We start from the raw sequence: 21,140 nt of genomic DNA, 5'->3' as shown, positions 1-21,140 counted from the left end.
GGCCGATCAAAGTTTTACATAGGAATATATAGAAAAAATCTTTAAAAATCTTCTTCTCAAGAACCACTGGGCCAGGAAAGATGAAACTCATGTGGGATCATCCTAAGGTAGTGTAGATTCAAGTTTGTTCATATCATGACCCCCGGGGGTAGGTTGGGGCCAAAATGGCCGATCAAAGTTTTACATAGGAATATAGAGGAAAAATCTTTAAAAATCTTCTTCTCAAGAACCACTGGGCCAGGAAAGATGAAACCCATTTGGGATCATCCTAAGGTAGTGTAGATTCAAGTTTGTTCAAATCATGACCCCAAAGGGAAGGGTGGGGCCAAAATGGCCGATCAAAGTTTTACATAGGAATATATAGGAAAAATCTTTAAAAATCCTCTTCTCAAGTACCACTGGGCCAGGAAAGATGAAACTCATGTGGGATCATCCTCAGGTAGTGTAGATTCAAGTTTGTTGAAAACATGACCCCCAGAGGTGGGTGGGGCCAAAATGGCCGATCAAAGTTTTATATAGGAATATATAGGGAAAATCTTTAAAAATCTTCTTCTCAAGAACCTTTGGGTCAGGAAAGATTAAACTCATGTGGAATCATCCTCAGGTAGTGTAGATTCAAGTTTGTTCAAATCATGACCCCCGGGGGTAGTGTGGGGCCAAAATGGCCTATTAAAGTTTTACATAGGAATATATAGGAAAAATCTTTAAAAATCTTCTTCTGAAGAACCTTTGAGTCAGGAAAGATTAAACTCATGTGGAATCATCCTCAGGTAGTGTAGATTCAAGTTTGTTCAAATCATGACCCCCGGGGGTAGGGTGGGGCCAAAATGGTGGATCAAAGTTTTACATAGGAACATATAGGGAAACCTTTTAAAATCTTCTTTTCAAGTACTTCAAAGCCAGGCTTCGTTATATTTATAGGGAATCATCCTCAGGTAGTGTAGATTCAAGTTTGTTCAAATCATGACCCCCTTGGGGGAGGGATGTAAAATTCAAGCGCCCCCCTCCCAGTTTACTTTCAGTTCTGATCTGATCTGTGTTTTTTCCTAGCCAATTGCTCAGGTGAGCGATGTGGCCCCTGGGCCTCTTGTTAACAAATAGACATAAAATATGACACTGATGATATGTTTGCGATGATCATTGAAATTAAAGCATAGACAAATTCATTGACTTTTTTCTGTATCTACTGTATCTACATACCGAATTCGTATCGTTTATCAACCCGAGGGAGATATATCTTGTCCAGAAAACCTGAATTTTGATATGGATCGAATATGTCTATTATGAAAGATAAGAGTGAAATATATGGAGATAACGAACAGTATTGCAGCTGAATAGTCATTTATGCAACAAAAATTAGGAGAGCAATCATGTATCTCTAAAATATAAGAGGTGGGATCAGGTTCCATGAAGGAGTGAGTACCCCCTGTCGACTTGTAACACCCGCCGTGTGCTCCTTGTCATTATCGGTAAATAACGGAATAATCAGTCGACAATTCAATGTGTAAATAACTGCCTATCAATTAGTTATAAAACCTCAGTCAGCATATGACTAAATGATAAATTGTAATTGCTAACATGGTCAAAGTTACCAATGTCAACCATAGAAATTAGAACTTACAAAATGATGACTTTAAACGAACTTACAAAATTATGACATTAAATGAAACTGCTGATATTCATGTTTCATCAATTTGTTTGTCAAAAGCTTATATCGTTCTGGAAAGTTTTCATACCTACAGTTTTTCATGCGTATCGAGTCAAATGAGAAATATAAACCCTGTGTGCAGATTATAAAGGTATATGTATTGATGCATAAGTAAAGGAAGTTGACATTGGAAAGTTATAGAACCCACGTTTATCATACGTCATTGCAGTTAGGTTATCATTAACGTATTTTTCTGAAAAATATATCCAAATATTAAGCAAATAAGACAAACTCTACATATTTACAATTTCAAGTGCACTGTAATAATCGTATCGACGTATTAATAAAATGAAGAATATGGAGATAACAAACATTATTCAATGAAAGATATGAAGATAACGAACAGTATTCAATATCAAAGTCCATAAAATAATTCAAAATAGGAACAGAGAAAAGACAGGCCGCAAAAAACATCCGAGGTGGAATCAAGTTCCACGGAGAAGTGAGCATCCGATGCCGACCGGTCACACCCGCTGTGTGCTCCTTGTCATGATCGCGAAATAACGAAAAATCCGTCGTCAATTCAGTGTATAAATAACGGAATAACAATAGGTATGATAAACGAAAGTCAGCATTTAACTAAATAATAGATTGTATTTGCTGACAAGGTCATTGTATTGACTATATAACCTACAAAAAGATGACTTTAAACGAGAAAGAACTATTATTAATTGATTCTACGTTGTCTATATATCTAAATGTCGTGTAAAATGCCACAGCAATTTCTTTCTCTTTCTAATTGATAAAATATAAATTCTGCTTGATAGGAAAAGAAATATGTGTCTGCTCATAACAGGTCACCATTGGTACCAATGAGAATTCAAACAGATTATATTTAATATCAACTTCAAAGTATTTGTGTGTGCAATCTGAATTTTTAAAACAAATTAAATAAAATATATAGTGACAAGAAACTGTATTTAAGCTCAAAATTCCATTAAACAATACAAAATAAAAGCAAAGCGATCACAGACCCCCAAAACAACAAAAGTGGGATCAGGTGCCATGGTGGAGTGAGCATCACCTGCTGATCGGTAACACCAGGTATATTATACCCTTTATTTCAGTGCTCCAATAGTTAAAATAATTCGCTGCGGTTTTTTAGCCATCCGTTAGAAAGGTCCAAGAACAAAGTCGATGTCGATATCGACGACATCGACAATGTTATGTCGATATCGTATCGATAATAATGAGCACTGTTAATTTGAAATACTTTGTACCATATGTGAGACTTTGTGCTATGTCGATATCGACGATATCGACAATAACATGACGATTTCGTATCGATATCGATCATATTTGTAGAATTTATTTTCACAATGATGTATAACATAATTTTACAAGGTTACAAGTGATGTCAAATTCATTCATTATTAGCATCAATATCAATTAAAATTATGATTAGGAAAGGGTTAGTGGTTGTTATTGTTTTAGATTAGGTTCAGAGTAAGATGTTCGGTGAGGGTGAAAGTTGTTAAATATGTTTTAACATTCATGATTCGATATCGATACGATATCGTCGATATCGACGATATCGACAGTAGGGTAAACTGATTAATCAGAAAGTAAATAGGCACAAGCGTTGCATGAAGAAACAGAACTTATTGTCATGGGATATGTTAAAAATAAAAATTTTGTATTTAATACAAAATTCATGATTAATTAGTTCACAACTATATTATTTCGTTGAACTTGTGAAATATCTCACGCCATTACATCTATATAAACCGAAATCCCAGTATTTAGGGTGATGGTTGGTTAAGTAATATATTTTAATAATCATGATTCGATATCGATACGATATCGTCGATATCGACGATATCGATGGAAGGTACAATCTTCGTTAAAGTAAAGTTATTAAACATAAATACACATGCAAAGTAACAGGGACGGTATTTACAAAGAGCTGAGCAAACATGATTCGGTATCGAAGCGACATCGTCGATATCGACGATATCGACACTACAGGGAAAGTTTTATAAAAGATAGTTTTCAAATAACACATGTTAATAAAATACTAGTATTGTAGATGAAAACCATAATTCTTTAAGCAATCATGATTCGATATCGGCACGATATCATGGTTATTGACGGTAAGGAAGACTTCTTAAAACAGAAAGATTTGTAATAAACACAGAAGGATAGAGAAATATTATAGTTAACTATAAAAAAGTAATGTGTCGATATCGTAACTACATCGTATCTTGGACATAACCCCAGACGACACGTTTCTCAAAAATATATAACTTTTCCTAAGAAGACTTGAAATTGTCATTGAAGTTTATCTACTTGAAGAAATTTCCTCACAAAAACTTAGGGTACCTTACCAGGCATTTGGACAAGATACCCTAGGGTCACATTTCTTATATAACCCTTATAGGTAATTTTCTGAATGGCCTATATTACAAGTTTTGGTGTACTTCTATTTAAAAACATTTTGAAAACTATGTAGAAATCAGAGGAGAATGACAAATATGAATATTTCTTTATGCAATACTAAGAGATACAAATCATATTTTTTGAGGAACGTGTCATCTGACCCTAAAGTAGCAATACTTCAATGATAAATTTGTAAAAAAAAAAAAATATGTATTATTGAAGAAAGTGTCACCTGGTCTTGTAGAAAAAAAAATTAGATCATAATACATGTAATTACAAAATACTTTTTGACAATTTCCGGTTTGATTCAGACTTTTAGGTCGTCATCGCTGGTTAAGTTTAGAAGCCACGAAACTCTATACTTTATTTCAAACACCACAGGTGTTTCTGACGGATTTTTTAGTTTTCAATTCTATTTAAGAACATTTGTCCAAATTGTATTATTCAAAAGTGTTCATGGTAATTGCTTATTTTTTTTTATAAATTGTCTTCCAGTGTCAACCAATAGTGACGTATGCAAAAATAAAAGGCATATAGCATATGATACCCCCCGTAAATTAAAGAGCTAATTTTTTCCTGTTTTTTTTTTAAATTTCATTTCTAGGTTCTTAAGAAAATGCGTAGGGAAATTGACAATTTTAAAAAAATTGAAAATCGGACAAAAATGTCAACGGATATGATTTACCTAAAAATAAAAAAAAAATACTTTGGAAGAAATAATAAAAAAAATTCATCGTTCTTGGAAAATAAAATCATCTTAATAGGTCGGATATTTTCCGAGAAATAGATTGTTATGAAAAGGGAATGATAATTATACTAGGAAACAGAAGAGAAACAGTTCTTCGGAAAATGCTGAAAAGTTCTAAAAGACCAAACTCAGATTGCATGAAAAAGGACTTTTAACATTTATTTTAAACATTTATTTATTATCAAGGTAGTCAAATTCAAAACCATGATATATATCCTCGGTTTTAAGTTTCGCTCGAAATACACATGCCTTGTGCTGGTCGCTTGGTAAAGTAATGAAACAAATATACACTAGACAAAATTGCTAACGCACCACCCAAGATAATTGATATTTTTCTTTTAAAAAGACCTGCTTATGATATATTTGATACATAAATATGTTACTTTTATAAAAAATAGGGCATATTAATGTCAAATCTTATAAGTAACTAAAAATATTTACTGAAGTGTGACCAATTCATAAAAAATCAAAATCGTGTCTGTTCCATTTTCGAAGATTTTTTTTTTGCTTGTTTGTTTTATTTATGGTCTTTACATTTTTACTAATTAAAAACACTGAAAAAAAAAAGTTAAACTGTGTGCGGCATTTGACGCTAGAAGAGTGTGCTATAGCAGACAGTATGGCGGCTGCAGGGGGCTTTTTAAGAGGAATCTATAAAAAATGAAAACAATAAAAAGCTTATGAATTCCATTCATGAAAAATTGTTGCAAATAAATTAACAAACATAAATGTTTACTATCGATAGCCACGGCATTAAATAAGCGGCATACAATTAGTTGAAAATAGTTCCACAAAACTGGGTCAACCGGAAGTTGAGTGGATATGGGATGGACACTAAGGCACCAGAGGATTACTAAGCAATATGGGAGTCAATGGCTGTTTAATATTTGATTTTTAACTAAGGGACTACTCCTGTGGCAACCTCACAGACCAGTAATCAAGAATTTCATATCTGGGCACAAATGGTACGCAGTGCACAGATGGAAATTGGTTTTCGGTCAAAAAAATTATTCAAGGGTCTTTTCATGATACCAAGACATTTGTCAATTCCACTGTTTTTTTAAAATAGTTGCATATTATTTACACTTATACCGATCTGGCAAACGTTCAATTCGCAAATCAGAATTAACAAGTGGTGCGTTAGCAATTTTGTCTAGTGTAGAGATAACGAACAGTATTCAAGATCAAAAGTCTATAAAACAACACAAATTAAGAGCAGAGCAAACACGGGCCTCCAAAACATCAAATGGGATCAGGTACCATGGAGGAGTGAGCATCCCCTGCCGACCTGTCACACCCGCCGTGTTTTCCTTGTCATGATCGGGAAACACGGACAAATCCGTGGCAATGGCAACATCTTACATTTAAGTGAAACTAACTCGATACCTTCCGATCACAAAAATAGCGCTTTACTACTAGGTTAGATCGATCATATGTGTCTTTATTTATGATTATCACACAACACTCATATAATAAAAACAGGAATTTGATTATGAAGAGTGTTCAGAAATTTCATAAATGAAAGCCCTTCACTATTATAATTCTATATTATCTATAATGTAACATTATAAAATTTTGCTTATACATGTACGCATGATTGTATATATTGCGAATTTTTGAGGGTCAATGGTGCATTTTGAATTAAAAAAAGGGTTTGGTTTATTTAAAGCATTTTAACGAGGCCCGATCTAGCTGGAAATCACGAAAACGGACTTTTGAGTTTGAATACTGTTACTGTTAGTTACATCTATTTATTTAATTTTCATCCTTTTTAATTCGCAGAGCCCCAAGAATATTTAATATAAATTAAATTGTGGATTCGGAATATCCACTTAAAATTTACACCATGGAAAAAATGACACAACAATACGACTTGCAATTCTGATCGAAAGATATGCATGTAATTGAATTCTTTTTTAACACCAGAAAGATCGAATATTGTATCTATTAATTTTGATTTGTTGTCGTCAAGTGAGCTTAATGATACCAATTGATATTCTAAACTAATTACTGTAAACGTTGCACTTCCATGAAATAAAAATCATTTTGAAATTTTGCACCTTATTATGTAATCTTATTCGATCATCATGTAATGAATAAATTACGTTAAGATATCCTTTGTGTTCATTTAAAGATTATAAAACGTATTCCTTGACTGCACTATTTATAACCTTTCTGGTCTATTACGCATAAATATGTTCTTGCTTGGCATTGCTAAACATGTTTGTTCTTCTTACAATTATTATTATATATATTTTTTTAAATTGGCGCTGTCTTGACCTTGATCTACAAAAGCGCTGAAAAGGTACCGGAAAAAGACCATATGAAGATTTTCCGAGAATTTTGCACTAGTGCTAGTAAATGTGCACCACATGCATATATAAACCTTATTGAAATAGAGAGACTAAATAAACTGCATAATACGCATCAAATAAATATACCTATCAGAAAGACCATGTTGTCTTTAAAATGTTTGCTGGCGTATTGGATATTGTTGTTCTTTGTTTTCCGCTGCATTGTTCCTAGTTTAGGCGTCAGTTGTAAGGGGTTTGGGCACCACAATCCTCCCGATGATTGGTAAATATGTACAGTGTATATTTCTCTTTTTTATGAATGAATTTACTTTATATATAAACACATATTTGAGGAATTACTGTATATTTTTTGTTTAGTTTCTTAATGTAATCTTGCGTGATAATTTGTATCAACACCGAAGGTGTTTATGCATAAAATTTTCGCGCAACCCAATCGATTGATCATCGTCATGAAAACAAAACAATCGGACACTTATTTCTTATATTTACATGCTCTTGATTCCACAAATTCACGTGCTACAAGCCCCGCTTCTTTCTCTATTTGACCCACCCTGCACGTGATTTTTTTTAACAACGACTATCGATGAACTAGTAGATTTATATAGAAAGAAAGTAATTTTAATATTTTTATTTTATCTCTGAGAAATAATGGAAATGTAAACAATAGAGATATATAAATTAAAGCGAATACAGTTTCAACATAAATGTTACTTTCGCTGTAGTTTTATTTGCTAGTATTTTTTATGCGCCCGAAACGAAATATCCGATGCGTATATTGTTTTTGTCCTGTCTGTCTGTCTGTTTGACTTTAACCTTTGCCATAACTTTTGAACCATGAATGACAGACACTTCATATTTAATATGCATACTCCACTTATTAAGCTCTTTCAAATGACATCAAGGTTAATGACCTTGTGACCTTGACTGTGACCTATATGCTAAAAATAGTTTATTTCTGCAAACTTTAACCTTTACCATAATTTTGAACCATGAAAGATAGAGACTTCATATTTGGTATGCATACATCACTGATTAAGTTCTTTTAAATGACACCATGGTCAATGAACTTGTGACCTTGACTGTGTCCTATATGCTAAAAATAGCTTTTTCAAACCTTCACAATAACTTTTGAACCATGCGAGATAGAAACTTCATTGGCATGCATATTTCACTAATCAAGTTCTTTCAAATGACACCAAGATCAATGACCTTGTGATCTAGACTGTAACCTATAAGCTAAAAATATGTTTTTTAACTTTGTTGTCGCCGGCCAAATAGTGTTTCACAAACACATCTTGTTTTATCTTACAATTGAAATGCGGTTTCAGGTTTGTTCTGTACAAACTTCCCAGGAAAATAAATGATGAGAATAGACTTGTTCAGAAGGGAAACGCCTTTATTTACATGACCTCAAATCAGCAGAAGTGGGCGTTTTCTGAAATTGGAATTGATGAAAAATACACACCAATATACAATACACTCCAACAAATATATGTAAGTTGGTTAATAATCTGAAATGCATATATAAAAGAAATGTGTTGTCTCATGCTTAATTATTCATTACCAACATGAGAGTTTTTCTTGAAGGTATCATTTTTACAAAGTTTTTAAAAATATGATACTTGTAGAAATAATGCAATGATGAATGTTTTGCTGTGTTCTTTTATGCAAATTTAAGTTCAAAGCATCAACAATATATTTATAATTTTGTTAAAGTATTACAAGAATGAAGATAAATTTCTGACATTTATCTACAAGCTCTGATGATGCAAATGTCTTACTTATATTTACATTTGTATATCTTTTCTGTGATAACTATTTAAAAGTAAAACGATTTCTTAGTAATATATCCTCATTGTAAATTTTGTAAAGTAAAAGGTAAGTGCTTGATATGCATATCGTCTTGTGAGGTTGTCTTTGAGTTTTAGGTCAGTTAGCGGAGACTATTGGACTACACATGGGAACCCTCTTGTTTTTTTAACCAAGTTCACAAAGTAGACAACATTTTGTATCTACAAGTCTATGTCATATATAAATATAAAAATAAGAAATCATTATCTAATAATTTATTTGGTATGCAAAATACATTAACGATAGTTGAGATAATTTATGCATTACGGACTTTACGTTATGCAAATTATATCCCATTTCCAACTATAATTGATACACAGGATGGTGAAACTGACTTGCAATCAGAATGTAACTGTTCTAAAAATAAATTAATTTATTTCCAAATGTGCAAATAAACCCCTTTTTGAATCAAAATTGAAACATATTTTAAGTTTGATCTGCTTGAGAATAATTTAGTACAACATGGAGATTTTGACTTAAGCGTAGGAAGTTTCTTGATCCTGGGACCTAATATTCTTCAACAAACCAGATAGGGATTCCTTAAATAATGTACACGGCACAAAGAATATACTATTGGAAACAATATACAACCTTATTTATATTTCTTTTGCAAACACTTGCCAATATTAAAATTCAACTTAAGGTAAATATCTACATTGTATGATAAACAATTATAAGAAATATCCTAAAACAACATTCTATAATCAAATTGAATGTTGAATTTCTATTCTTAGGATCGGCCTAATAACTCAGGGTTAGACTTTGGAATGTATAATGACCAACCTCCAAATACGGAAAGAGTTGCAACCATAGCAGGACAAACGAAAGGTTTGGATGCTTTCTGTTATCAAGCTAAACAACCATCGCTTACTGTGAAATCATCAATTTTTCGAGGGTTTAATTTTAGTGGTTTTCAAGGTATGAAGATAAAGGGTTTTTTCACAGATATAATTACACAATAATCCCCCATCCACGAGATAAAATCTCCAAACCACGAAAATTTGACAGCAAGAAAATATGTGATTTTACGGTATTTCACATTTGTCTCAGATGATATGTATCTTTTATTTATCTAACTCGTAAGGTATTAAATATAAGGTGTGACTTTAATATGGAAATATATTTTTTATTTAATCTTAAAGAAAACTCATTAACAATATTTCTGACATATTTTATCAACAAACATACCGTCCGTTAATTTTTTTCAGGTGCGTTTGCTTTTGATGAACTTGGAGGCTTTTGGATGATTACAAGTACTCCTCGTTTCCCGATGCCCCACAATTCAAAAAACACTTATGTTTTTCCAGAGAGGTTTTTGGAGAGCAGTCAAATAATCATCTGCATATCATTGGACAAGGATCAGAAACAAAAATTGAAGAGTAAGGAGACATATTTCACATTTGCTAATTGTAAAATCATTTGAAGAGTTAAACACAAATACTTTTCATTAAACTAATTGACAAGCATAGATGATTAGTAATTACTTTGTCTCAAGTTAATCGGTTAAAAATATCACTGTTATCTTGTGTGCTTCTCCTAAAGATTTAAATACTTGCACCTACATACCACCATATTGTCAATTTAAAAAAAACAAAACAAAAATAATAATCAAATTTAGTTTTTAATGTCTATGCAACTTTTACATTTCAGATTCAATCTTTCGAGTGACAATACCGTATAACTATAGTGGTGTTTGGGATATCCCCGAAAGAACTCCACCCTCATCAGATATAATGAGTATTCATTATAATGCTTTTATTGCGATTTTAATACAAATTTTCTGTCTCTGGGTGATAAGCATTGATAAAATAAAAGCTTATATGATCTCAATTGTATTACAAATTTAAAAATATTTGGTTTTTTTTTGCATTTACATTTATATACACATATGTTTTCAATAATTTTTAAACAATGTTTTAGTTGAAAATGTGGGAACGGGATACATTTACTTTACAAAGCATAGAAGAACTGAAAAAGGTACAATTTTTTTTTTCAAAATACTGGTGAATATTTTTTCTCTACTATGATAATGTCTGTATATGTGTATCATTTTCCAATTGCCTATTTCACACCCTAAATCGCTTGCAAATTATCTAGTGAACAAAACTTTGCTGGATGATTGGATTTCATCCTTTTTTATGGACGGTTACCGACTGCAAACAAGTACAAGCAAACAATAACCGATAAAATGCATATATATTAAATTAAAAAAAAAGAATAGAGCGGATTGTTGAAAAAGGGATCCTTTCTTTAGAAAGAAAAATAATGTTTTATTATAGTATGTTCTTAAAGCATTGAAATGATGTGCTTCTAAATTACCTTCTTATAAAATTTGCTGAAAGTTTTTTCACTATGGATAACAGATTTACCTTTCCAATTCAAACATGCGCAATTTTGATTATTAATCTGAACACTTCTAGTATTTCTCATTTTATTTTAGTTTTCATTCACACAATTAATATTGAATTGTAGAGATTTTACACCTTGAAATCTCAAAAAGCTCTATATGAAATAAAGTGAAATAATTCCAATCTTCATTGTATCTATTGAATTCCTGTGTTTTGATTGGACGAAACACGTTTAAGAAAATTTTTACACATCGATAAATTTTTTTTTCAATCAGAACTACTTTTTTGACTAAGCTTCTACATGTAGTTTATCGTATAAACAACGAAAGCAGTTATTTATTGTCTGTTTTGGATAAATTATAAATACAAGAAACTTCAAATTTAATTAATTAAAACAAAACTGGTGACATGCTAGGCTGCCCAGCTGACGGACGCCATGAAAATGTTAATGTCACTGTTCGATCACGAGTGTGAATTTTAAAAATCGCTGTCTCAACGTTCATAATACGAAGATAATCAACTCAGTTTGTATCGTTTAGACAGGGAAAAGAAACATACATGTACCTCAAACTCTTGCCCTATAAGCATCATATTCATATTTACTTTCTATATTGTTCCTCGATCTTTGAACAAACAAGTGCAAATCGAAGGCCTCGTCGGTCTGCAACTTTCGCTATGAGAGTTGTCGTTTATGTCAACATGGCCATGGTCAAGGACGAAGTATTCTGAAGTAAACTCGTAATTACGATATTTGTTGACTTAAACAACATTCGATAAGTCTTTATACATTTTTACATTTATTTATTGATTGTTTTGACAATTTAAGTTGAACTCTATCGAAATTCATTTCGATAACGTTCCTTTGCGGTAAAATGTATTCCTACGCCGTCCAGAACTAATGGATTGTATGGAGGCCTCAAAGAGAAATAATTTGAATATTTTTAAAAATTCGATATTGGAATTATAAGAATTAAACGTTCTTTTTGAAAAATTTATCGATGTGTAAACTCTTGACATTTTACTCACAAACTTAACATAAAAGTGCTTCAATTTCATGCCATAGTCCATGTATTATGAGTAGGGTCCCATATTATCCGATAGTGAAATATGCATTGTATTCATTCAATAAACACATTTTCATAATTATGTACTCGACAAATCAACATCATATCATTCCTACTTATTCTAAATTTTTCAACATGTTTTTGAAAAACGTTTGCCAGACGTAGATTAAGTTTATAGGAAATGACAGTTCATCAGTATCACCATAGAACTTACGAAATGAGTTAAAAAATAGATCATGTAAATTTTCGTTTTATAGACATTAAGTTTAACAAACAATTTACATATATTTAACTTTCTTCAATTTCATGTTAGTCCATGTATTATGTGTAGGTATTAAAGTTGTGAAATATGCATTGTATTCAGAGAGAGAGAGAGACAGAGAGAGAGAGAGAGAGAGAGAGAGAGAGAGAGAGAGAGAGAATTCTAAATTTTTCAGATGTTTTTCATTTGCCAGACGTAGATTAAGTCGCAAGGAAATGACAGTTCATACGACACCTAGAACTTCAGCTGAGTTAAAAAATAATCATGTAAATTTTCGTTTTTGTAATGGACATTAAGTCTGTGTATATACATATGTTAAACAGGGTGTGTTTGTGTGGATGTGTAGGTGTAAAGTTGTGAGAGGGTTTGCATTGGAGAGAGAGAGAGAGAGAGAGAGAGAGAGAGAGAGAGAGAGAGAGAGAGAGAGAGAGAGAGAGAGAGAGAGAGAGAGAATCTTAATTGTTAATTACTATTCATGAAAGTTGAAGTCGTCATTTCAATTACGAAAAACTAATTATTAAAAAATAATCATGTAAATTTTCAAAGACATATAACCTGTGTGTATACGTACTATGTGGGTGGATGGGAGAGAGAGAGAGAGAGAGAGAGAGAGAGAGAGAGAGAGAGAGAGAGAGAATAAATAAAACATTACTTTTAAACTCTTACAGATGCGACAAGTAAGACTGTTAATGTTCATGCTTCCACTGCCAAATCCTCATGTATTACAATGGATGTCTTCATCTGACAGCTCAAAGTGGGCGGTGACAAAGGATTTCATATGCATTGGAGATCTGAACAGAAATGTAATTTTAAAATTGGCAAATAATCCATATCGTTAATGACTTAAGGGGAAGGAAAACTACATTGATTGAGTAATCAATATTTTCAAAGTAATTTTGTAAATTTGTTTTGCTGATTAGAAACCTTTAATAAAAAACGATAATTAAATTATTAAAGGAGCAACAATTGAGCCGAGGAGGGGGACTTCTTTGTATGAGGAACCCCGAAGTTGCAGCCCAGTTTGAATCTCTGGTAGCATGTTCTTCTGTACTAAATGAAGATGTTTCGTATGTTGGTTATATGGTTGAAGCTGTAGCAGATATGTTCTTTTGTTGTTTCTGGTCACACAACTACTATGAAGATAGGTAATAATTTTGAGTATGCCTCAAGTTAACAGACAGGTATTGTTTTTTAATAAGTGATGGAATCACTGTCGAGTTTGTTTGGTACATGTATGTAAGGGCATCGAAGACGTGGGAAAATCAATTTAAGAAATCATGCAAATCCCGTTACAACTGTTTTGATGTCGTTGGCATAGCCAAAAAACTAGACAGTAGTGATATCTAATATCAAGAAATACAGTATCTAGTATTCTAGTTGTTTTCTTTGCTAACTCTTTGAGAGTTAGGTGAATTGATTTCTTGATAATCACACCTGAAAGAAAATTTCTCCAGGTGAACGGTCAGGAATTTTATACACATGAAAATCTCATGCAGCTTTGTGTACTTTTTCTGACGTCAGTTGGCAAGGACTCTTAGAAATACCCTAACAGGCCTTTTGTATTCTATATTTAATATTTTTTTCTCATATAGTAGTATATATTAGAAATATATTTTTGTCTATACCATTGTCGATGGATTGTTTAAGAAATCACTGTCTAGTTTGTTTGGTATTCCAGAGCATTAACGATAGTTGGATATAAATAGCGTGCTAAGCCTGTGTGCATAAATTATCCCACAATTCCAACTGTCGATGATGTCCCTGGCATAGCCAACGAACTTGACAGAGATTCCTTATAATTAATTTGAACATATTTTATTGACAATATTTTAATGTGTCAAAACGATTCCTTAATTATAATTACGTTTTTATGTGATATAAAAGCTGCAGGGGATTGACCTGCATATCTGGCATTTGGTTTTTCACTGATCTAAATTCACATTTGAATAGCATTATTTATCAAGAACATCAACTCATTTAACTTTCAAAAAGTTAAAAAACAATCAGAAATGTGAATATATTTAATAAATCTCATACCAAATTTGTCTTAAAGTTATATATCATGTAAAATCTTGTTATGCTTCCTCTCAGATTATCTTTAAAATCATTACCCAACTTTTTTCGCATAGAGTACAAACGATTTATAGCGTAAACGTACAAAACTGAAATAATTCATTTTCTGAAGAAAATTAGTATACACTTATCCACTGGTTGTGAGTGGGATAGCTCTTTTATCAAACCCTTGACAGGGACTATTCCCTAGTTCCCTGTCGCGGGTTTAATAAAAGAGCTATCCCACTCACAACCATTGGATAAATGTTTTATTATACTGATGTAAAGTACAGTTTTTGAGGTTTGACTTTTTTTGAGTAAGATAATACTACAAGAATAATCTGACATCATGATGACGTCACAATGCTCCTCACGTCATCATGACATCATCAGACAATATATTTATCGCTGGAAATCAAAATTGGTGGCAAAAATTGCATGAAAATTTTCCGAGGGTGGATTAGTTAACACCTGCCAATTTCAAAATTCAACTTAAGGCAAATATATCTACCATGCATGATATTCAATTATAAGAAACATCCTAAAGCAACAATTTTCTATCATCAAATTAAATGTTGAATTACTATTCTCAGGATCGGCCTAATAACAAGCATAAATCAAATCATATAATCAGATCATAAATATGTCCATTACAAAAACTATACCCCGGGGTATAGCTTTGCTATCTTTGATAGTCATTTTACCTTCTGAACTTTATATAGGAAACATTTTAACAGAAGTATAATAAACACACCTATTCCAAGGATCAAACTCATGACCCTTAGATTGTCAGTTCGACGCGCTACAGATTCAGCTATTTCTATTTGTATATATAATTAGTTGAAATATTTGAAAAATTGGAAACAAAATTAAGGAAATATTCTTTTCTTGATTTTTTTTTTTTTTGCAACGTTTTTTCTTCACTCAGCTTAAATGCTCTGAAACTCATAATCAATGTAATATACCTTATTGCATAAAACACTTAATTATAAGCACTATTATATAAATAGATCAGTGTTAATTTATCAAATCGACATGATAAAAAGAAAATAATATTTATATTTTGATCAGTATAATTTTAACTTTATGCTATTTTTTTTCTACAGAGTGTTTTGTTTGATAATTACAACAACGATTGTTATCAGTTTTTCGGTAAGTAGACAATTGAAACTATATTTTAATGTTGAAACCGCTTCATCCTGGCTATAATTATCTTTTGTGGACAACATGATTGCTAATCCAAAATCCTCACCCTCAGGAGATGTACATATGATTAAGCTATTGGAAAGTAAAAATCTAGAAACATGATGTGAATTTGCATAAAGTCAGCGAAGTTAACTTAAGGAAATTTCAATGTTTTATTTCATTAATATCTATTTCTTCATTTCAAGGTAATAATACTAAAACGTCAAAGACAGGCTAGCAAGAACAAGAACGAAAAAACCGAAAATCTAACCCCAGAGCCAGAAACAAATTCTCAAATCAATGAACAAAACAAAAATCCAGAAGCACAACAAAAGCAATGATCAAAACACCGAAGTAACAAACAAAACCAAAAAAAAAAAAAAAATCAATGTTCGGAAGCTTCATTATTCTTTGGAGTCTCGAAAGTTCTGCATCGGATTGATCACAAATAAAACATTTATATAGAAAAGATAAAATAATACATGGATGTAAATTCTTCTATTGTAAAATTCTGTCTATTAATTTAGGATATCCACGTGTTTTAATCTTTATATATTGTATCTTGATAGATCTTGGACCCAAAGTCTGCCTTTTTGTGTTCTTTAGTAATATATTTCCTATGTATTTTACATACTTTGTCTTTTTATAGGCTTAATATGATCATACCTTAGACTATTTAGTAAGGTATGTTGATATCAACATTTGCTTATGCTTGTGTGTGTTTTGTAGAACTAGCATGTATTTTTTTTATTTCATTGATAAACTACAGGAGAATAAATGTCCATTTTCAAATTCTATGCACTCTTGACTCTTTTTATGAGGAAACAAAATAATCAAACGGTAAGGAAAGTATGCAACTAGTAATCGTAGTAACCTGACCTCAAATATTTTTTTTTGGTCAACGTTCCTAGCTTTATAATAATTCTAGTCAGGTTTAATGTTTTTCTAGTGAATTTATAAACATCTTGAAATGCTTAAGATTTTGAACTCGTTTGCGGATGTTAAAACTGATCAAGACACAGATTTCTTCATCATTTGTAATTTATCGGTGACACAAATATAAGCAGAGAGACAATATTCTGCCCTTTAATGAACGGATTTTCAAGTAAACCACTTCAGTGTTAAGAAATAAATTGTATAACAAACTTATAAGTACGTCTGAAATACTGTTTGGGAGCAAATCAAACGCAGACCGAGTTTGATTTACCTGTGATGGAGAAATAAGCACCCATAATAAGAGTACCAGTACAAGTGTTTAATGATAGAATATATAAACTCTGGATCCGGATCATTCAAAAACACTGTTAAAAGTCCATTAGAAAAATGCAAATCTGTAGCATAGCAAACATGGACCGTTAAAAACATGATGAACGACTAAGAATTTTGTGTCGAACAGTCACACCCACCGTGTAGTCCTTATCATGATGGGCAAACAGAAATTATATCAAGTCGACGTGAAGATAAAGTGGAAGATAAGAAGCTAGATTAAAAATGATGCTCGAGCTCCATAATAAAATAGTGCTTGATTACTTAAAGGATATATTGTACTTTAAGATATGCGCTGCGACACATCTAGATATGACCTGGGCTTAACATTAAAAACTGTTCAGCCCCGATATTAACTGAAATATGCTTACTATTCTAACTATCGTACTTGTACATGTAAAGGCTCACCAATTTTCTATTTAAGTGATTCACATGCGCATTTGAAATATGCTTTTAAAATTTAGTAATTAATGTAAAATATGGGAAAACAAATATATCAATCGTTTTAAAATTTATTTTTATTTCGTTGCTTATTATATATCTCAAAAAGCAATATATATAAAGATATAGATTCACTGGACTTATACACAAGTCATAAAATATGAAATTAGTTCTACAATTTTTCTCAATAATTAAATCTGTCTGCATCACATTCCATGAAAAACTTTAAAACAATTTTTTTTCTCATTTCAAATTTTCTTAAGGTCATAAGGCCTTTCTATTTGTTTTATTAGTATATATAAAGATAGGACTTTTCTTTAAATTCTACAATTTTTCAATCGCACTTCCACAATGACCGATTTATTTACCGATCCACATTTAGAGACAACGTTTAAAGTCAATTAAACTATAAGAACTTGAGATTATTCAAAACTTTAATTCGAACGTACGTAAATAAAATACATGTATATCATGTATATTTACACTTCATTCCGTTAAATTATTTTAATTTAAAGCTCAGATGAGCCATGTGTAGAAGTATTTTTAAAGCTTTTCCTTGTAATAACGGAATCTCGCTTGCTACAGCTCTGTATTCAGCCCTTTTCCTGCTGAAAGCTGAGTTTCTCTGACTTATCTAACTCTTTGTTGCGAAGAAGGATCTTGTGAAGTGTTGAGGGACATCTCCAACTGATGCTTGTTTAAGAGAAAATCCAATCTATTTTAATTAGTGAAGTGAGTGTAAATATAAACTAATAATCCAGGGTTTGAAAAAGGCATATACATCAATAAGAGAAAGACCGAGTCATGCCTAGATTAGTATGGAAAAACCAATGATTTTTCCAGACAAAGAAAAATTCTAATATGTTCGTTTATTTATTCACCATTCTAGGGACCCCAGTGCTGTGTACAATTAAAAACAAAATAATCATGACGACAACAGGTACATGTAATGGCTCTATTAGGTGCAATATTGACCTTATTTACACTTGCAAATCTTCTTACTAATAATCAAATTACTAGCAATATTCACATTAAAATATAATTTTTTTGACACCAGTCCATGCAGTATTTCTGTTGAATATGTAAATTTTACTATGTAATTAATATATAATCATTTTCAAAACCCGTTGGAACAATACTTAAAACACGGATTTCCGTGCAAATTCAAGTAAAGAACTATATGAGGTATATTGCATATATTTGCCCCCACAAAAGCCAAATTCTTGAAATGCTCTGAATTCTTTAAATTGTATGAGAAATATAAAATAATAGAACATATTATACTTTCAAAGAAGTTTATTGACAATTTGTGTTTATATGACGTCACAAAGTAGACCGATTTTATATCATTTTTTTTAGAAAGGAGGACAAAATGGACAAAATTTCAACAATTTTAGCTTTAAAAGTTATAGAGCGCAAGTTTGCTCAGAAACAATATTTACATATATCGTTGTTAGATTTGGGGGGCAAATATTGGTTATTACCGAATAAAGTTCTTTGTTTTAATGAATTATCTTGGTGTTATGATAGGGCATTAATCAAATATGAAATTATTCTGCTTTGGAATATATAGAGGATCTTTCAAAATCTTTGTGTCGACAAGGACCCTGCGCAATGTTCATAAAACTAAAGAAACAGCACCGTCATCGTTCATTCACAGAAGTGTTTTCTGACCACTATTTCCCTACGAAAAGGTATATTCAAACCCGGGGCACGTGACATGTATAAAATTTCGCATTGCGAACTACGTTCCAAACTCCGATTGTCCTCATGTGAAAGACCCGTAACAACACTAAAATTGCTACCTTATTAGTTTGTCGCGGTCGAGCGCAAATGTGAATGTTGTTAGATATAGTTGAGTGTCAAGACAATCAAACATTTGAATTTCTCCCTTCCCTACGGCTAATTTGTATTTTTCTTTTTAGACAGATACGTTATCAAGCAGTTATTTTTGTCCAGTCGTACAACACTCTATGGTCAAAATAAAAAATAATAGGAGGTTTAAGATCAATTATTGAAATCTGACTATATAAACGAACATGTAAAAAGCTAGTAGAATTCATAAATTTTCTCAGATTTTGCAATACACTTTTATGAAGATCTGATATATACATGTAATGTGAATATACTCATTTTATGGAAAAGGAACGAATATTTGAACTTTACTGTTCGTCTGTCTGTAAAATAAATACACACTTAACCAACCCCTTCCCTCTAAATATGGAATATGACCAAAATCCGATTTTTGTGGCTCACAAGTAATAGTTTCGTGTAACATTAGTCATAAGAAATTTTGAATATTGTACTGAAAAAGACATGTTCTGTTCTTGAAGCATATTATCTATATATATGACGCTTCAAACACATTTATTAAACTTCTTTTTTTTTTGTTCATAATAAAGGACAGTTTTATTAAAGGTTCTCATATTATGACACATATTCTCGATGTTTATAGACTTTGGACATTTAAGGTTCTTTTAGGGATATTCAATCCCAATTCAGGATTTTTTTTTTCATGCAGCAATTTTCATTTTCTGTGGGTTGTTTAGATTCAATGCTATTTGAAGTTCTTAGAGTCTGGCTTATAAAAAAGTATTTAAAAACATACCTAGAAATATCGAACCTAGCCTTAGATCACTATGTTTATAAACTTGATTTGGATTTAGAATTAATTCATGGTGTTTTGTAATGATAGGAAACACTTAATACACTATGCTTTATGAAAGGTTTGAAGTAAAAAGATGAAACCTAACTACCGTATAAATCTTCAAAAGGCTGTTTACCTATGACTTTCAACCAAATGACTTGTGTATTTGTTGATATATCTTTCAATTAGAAAATGCATCTCGTATATATGTTTTTATTCAAATTTCTTAATTTTTTTTTTTTTTAGAGATTTACTAATTTCTTATATAATATTATTAACTTTTAAGATTATTTTGAAGAATTATCTCAGGTAAATATACTTTAGACCATTTTAAAAATATGTTTCCATGCCCCCTTCCGACTGATTTTCAGAACCTAAGGATCAGACTACTTTAAGGGTAACAATTGTTGTTTTGTACAACAGTTATCAAGATGCTAAAACTCTTGATGCTTTTAGTATTCGCATACAATTTGCAAAAAAAAGTTTTTGGTGATTTATGTCTATGATATGAAAGGTCATACTGAAGGGTGATAAAGTATGTATTCTTCGTACGACTAACCATGCTGTGATAATTTTCCAAATGATATTTCAAAAAAATTATACATATCTGCATATGAGGATTTAAATACATTACACGACGTATTTTTTTCACATGCATTTTGTTTTTTTACTGGCCAAAACCCCTTTAAAAAAAAAAAATGTATTTTAATGTACTGGAGCTCAGTTCCCTACAAATTTTTGATTCGATTTTGCATGTCATCTATTTTTCATGTGTGGATAAGGAGATTAAAATTTTTGCAAAGTTTTGGCATAAAAATAAAGAAATATATATTCTTGGCAATATTTAAGGAAGAAAATAAGCCAGGAATAGGAA

The 21,140-nt window shown here is 31.5% G+C and overlaps 2 protein-coding genes across 2 annotated transcripts; both read left to right on the top strand.

Moving 5' to 3' along the window:
• The first annotated feature begins 7,213 nt into the window (after nt 1-7,213).
• LOC134232788 (plancitoxin-1-like) lies at nt 7,214-11,823 on the top strand. Its single transcript, XM_062714763.1, has 7 exons — nt 7,214-7,412; nt 8,479-8,644; nt 9,736-9,829; nt 10,210-10,380; nt 10,652-10,738; nt 10,922-10,978; nt 11,765-11,823. The coding sequence occupies exons 1-7, from the start codon at nt 7,291-7,293 to the stop codon at nt 11,821-11,823; spliced, it is 756 nt and encodes a 251-aa protein (XP_062570747.1). The 5' UTR covers nt 7,214-7,290.
• Nucleotides 11,824-12,872: 1,049 nt separating this feature from the next.
• On the top strand, nt 12,873-13,820 carry LOC134232792 (uncharacterized; the record flags this gene model as incomplete). The annotated part of the gene is made up of 3 exons (XM_062714765.1): nt 12,873-12,941; nt 13,344-13,478; nt 13,633-13,820. Coding segments are annotated over exons 1-3 (374 nt in total), but the record flags the coding sequence as incomplete, so codon positions are not given.
• Nucleotides 13,821-21,140: the final 7,320 nt, after the last annotated feature.

This window comes from Saccostrea cucullata, unplaced genomic scaffold, assembly GCF_032062105.1.
Source record: "Saccostrea cucullata isolate Sc308-1 unplaced genomic scaffold, CSIRO_AGI_Scuc_v1 ctg9099, whole genome shotgun sequence".
NCBI lineage: Eukaryota > Metazoa > Mollusca > Bivalvia > Ostreida > Ostreidae > Saccostrea > Saccostrea cuccullata.
Note: the sequence above shows the minus strand (reverse complement) of the source record. Positions and strands in the feature narration are given on the sequence as shown.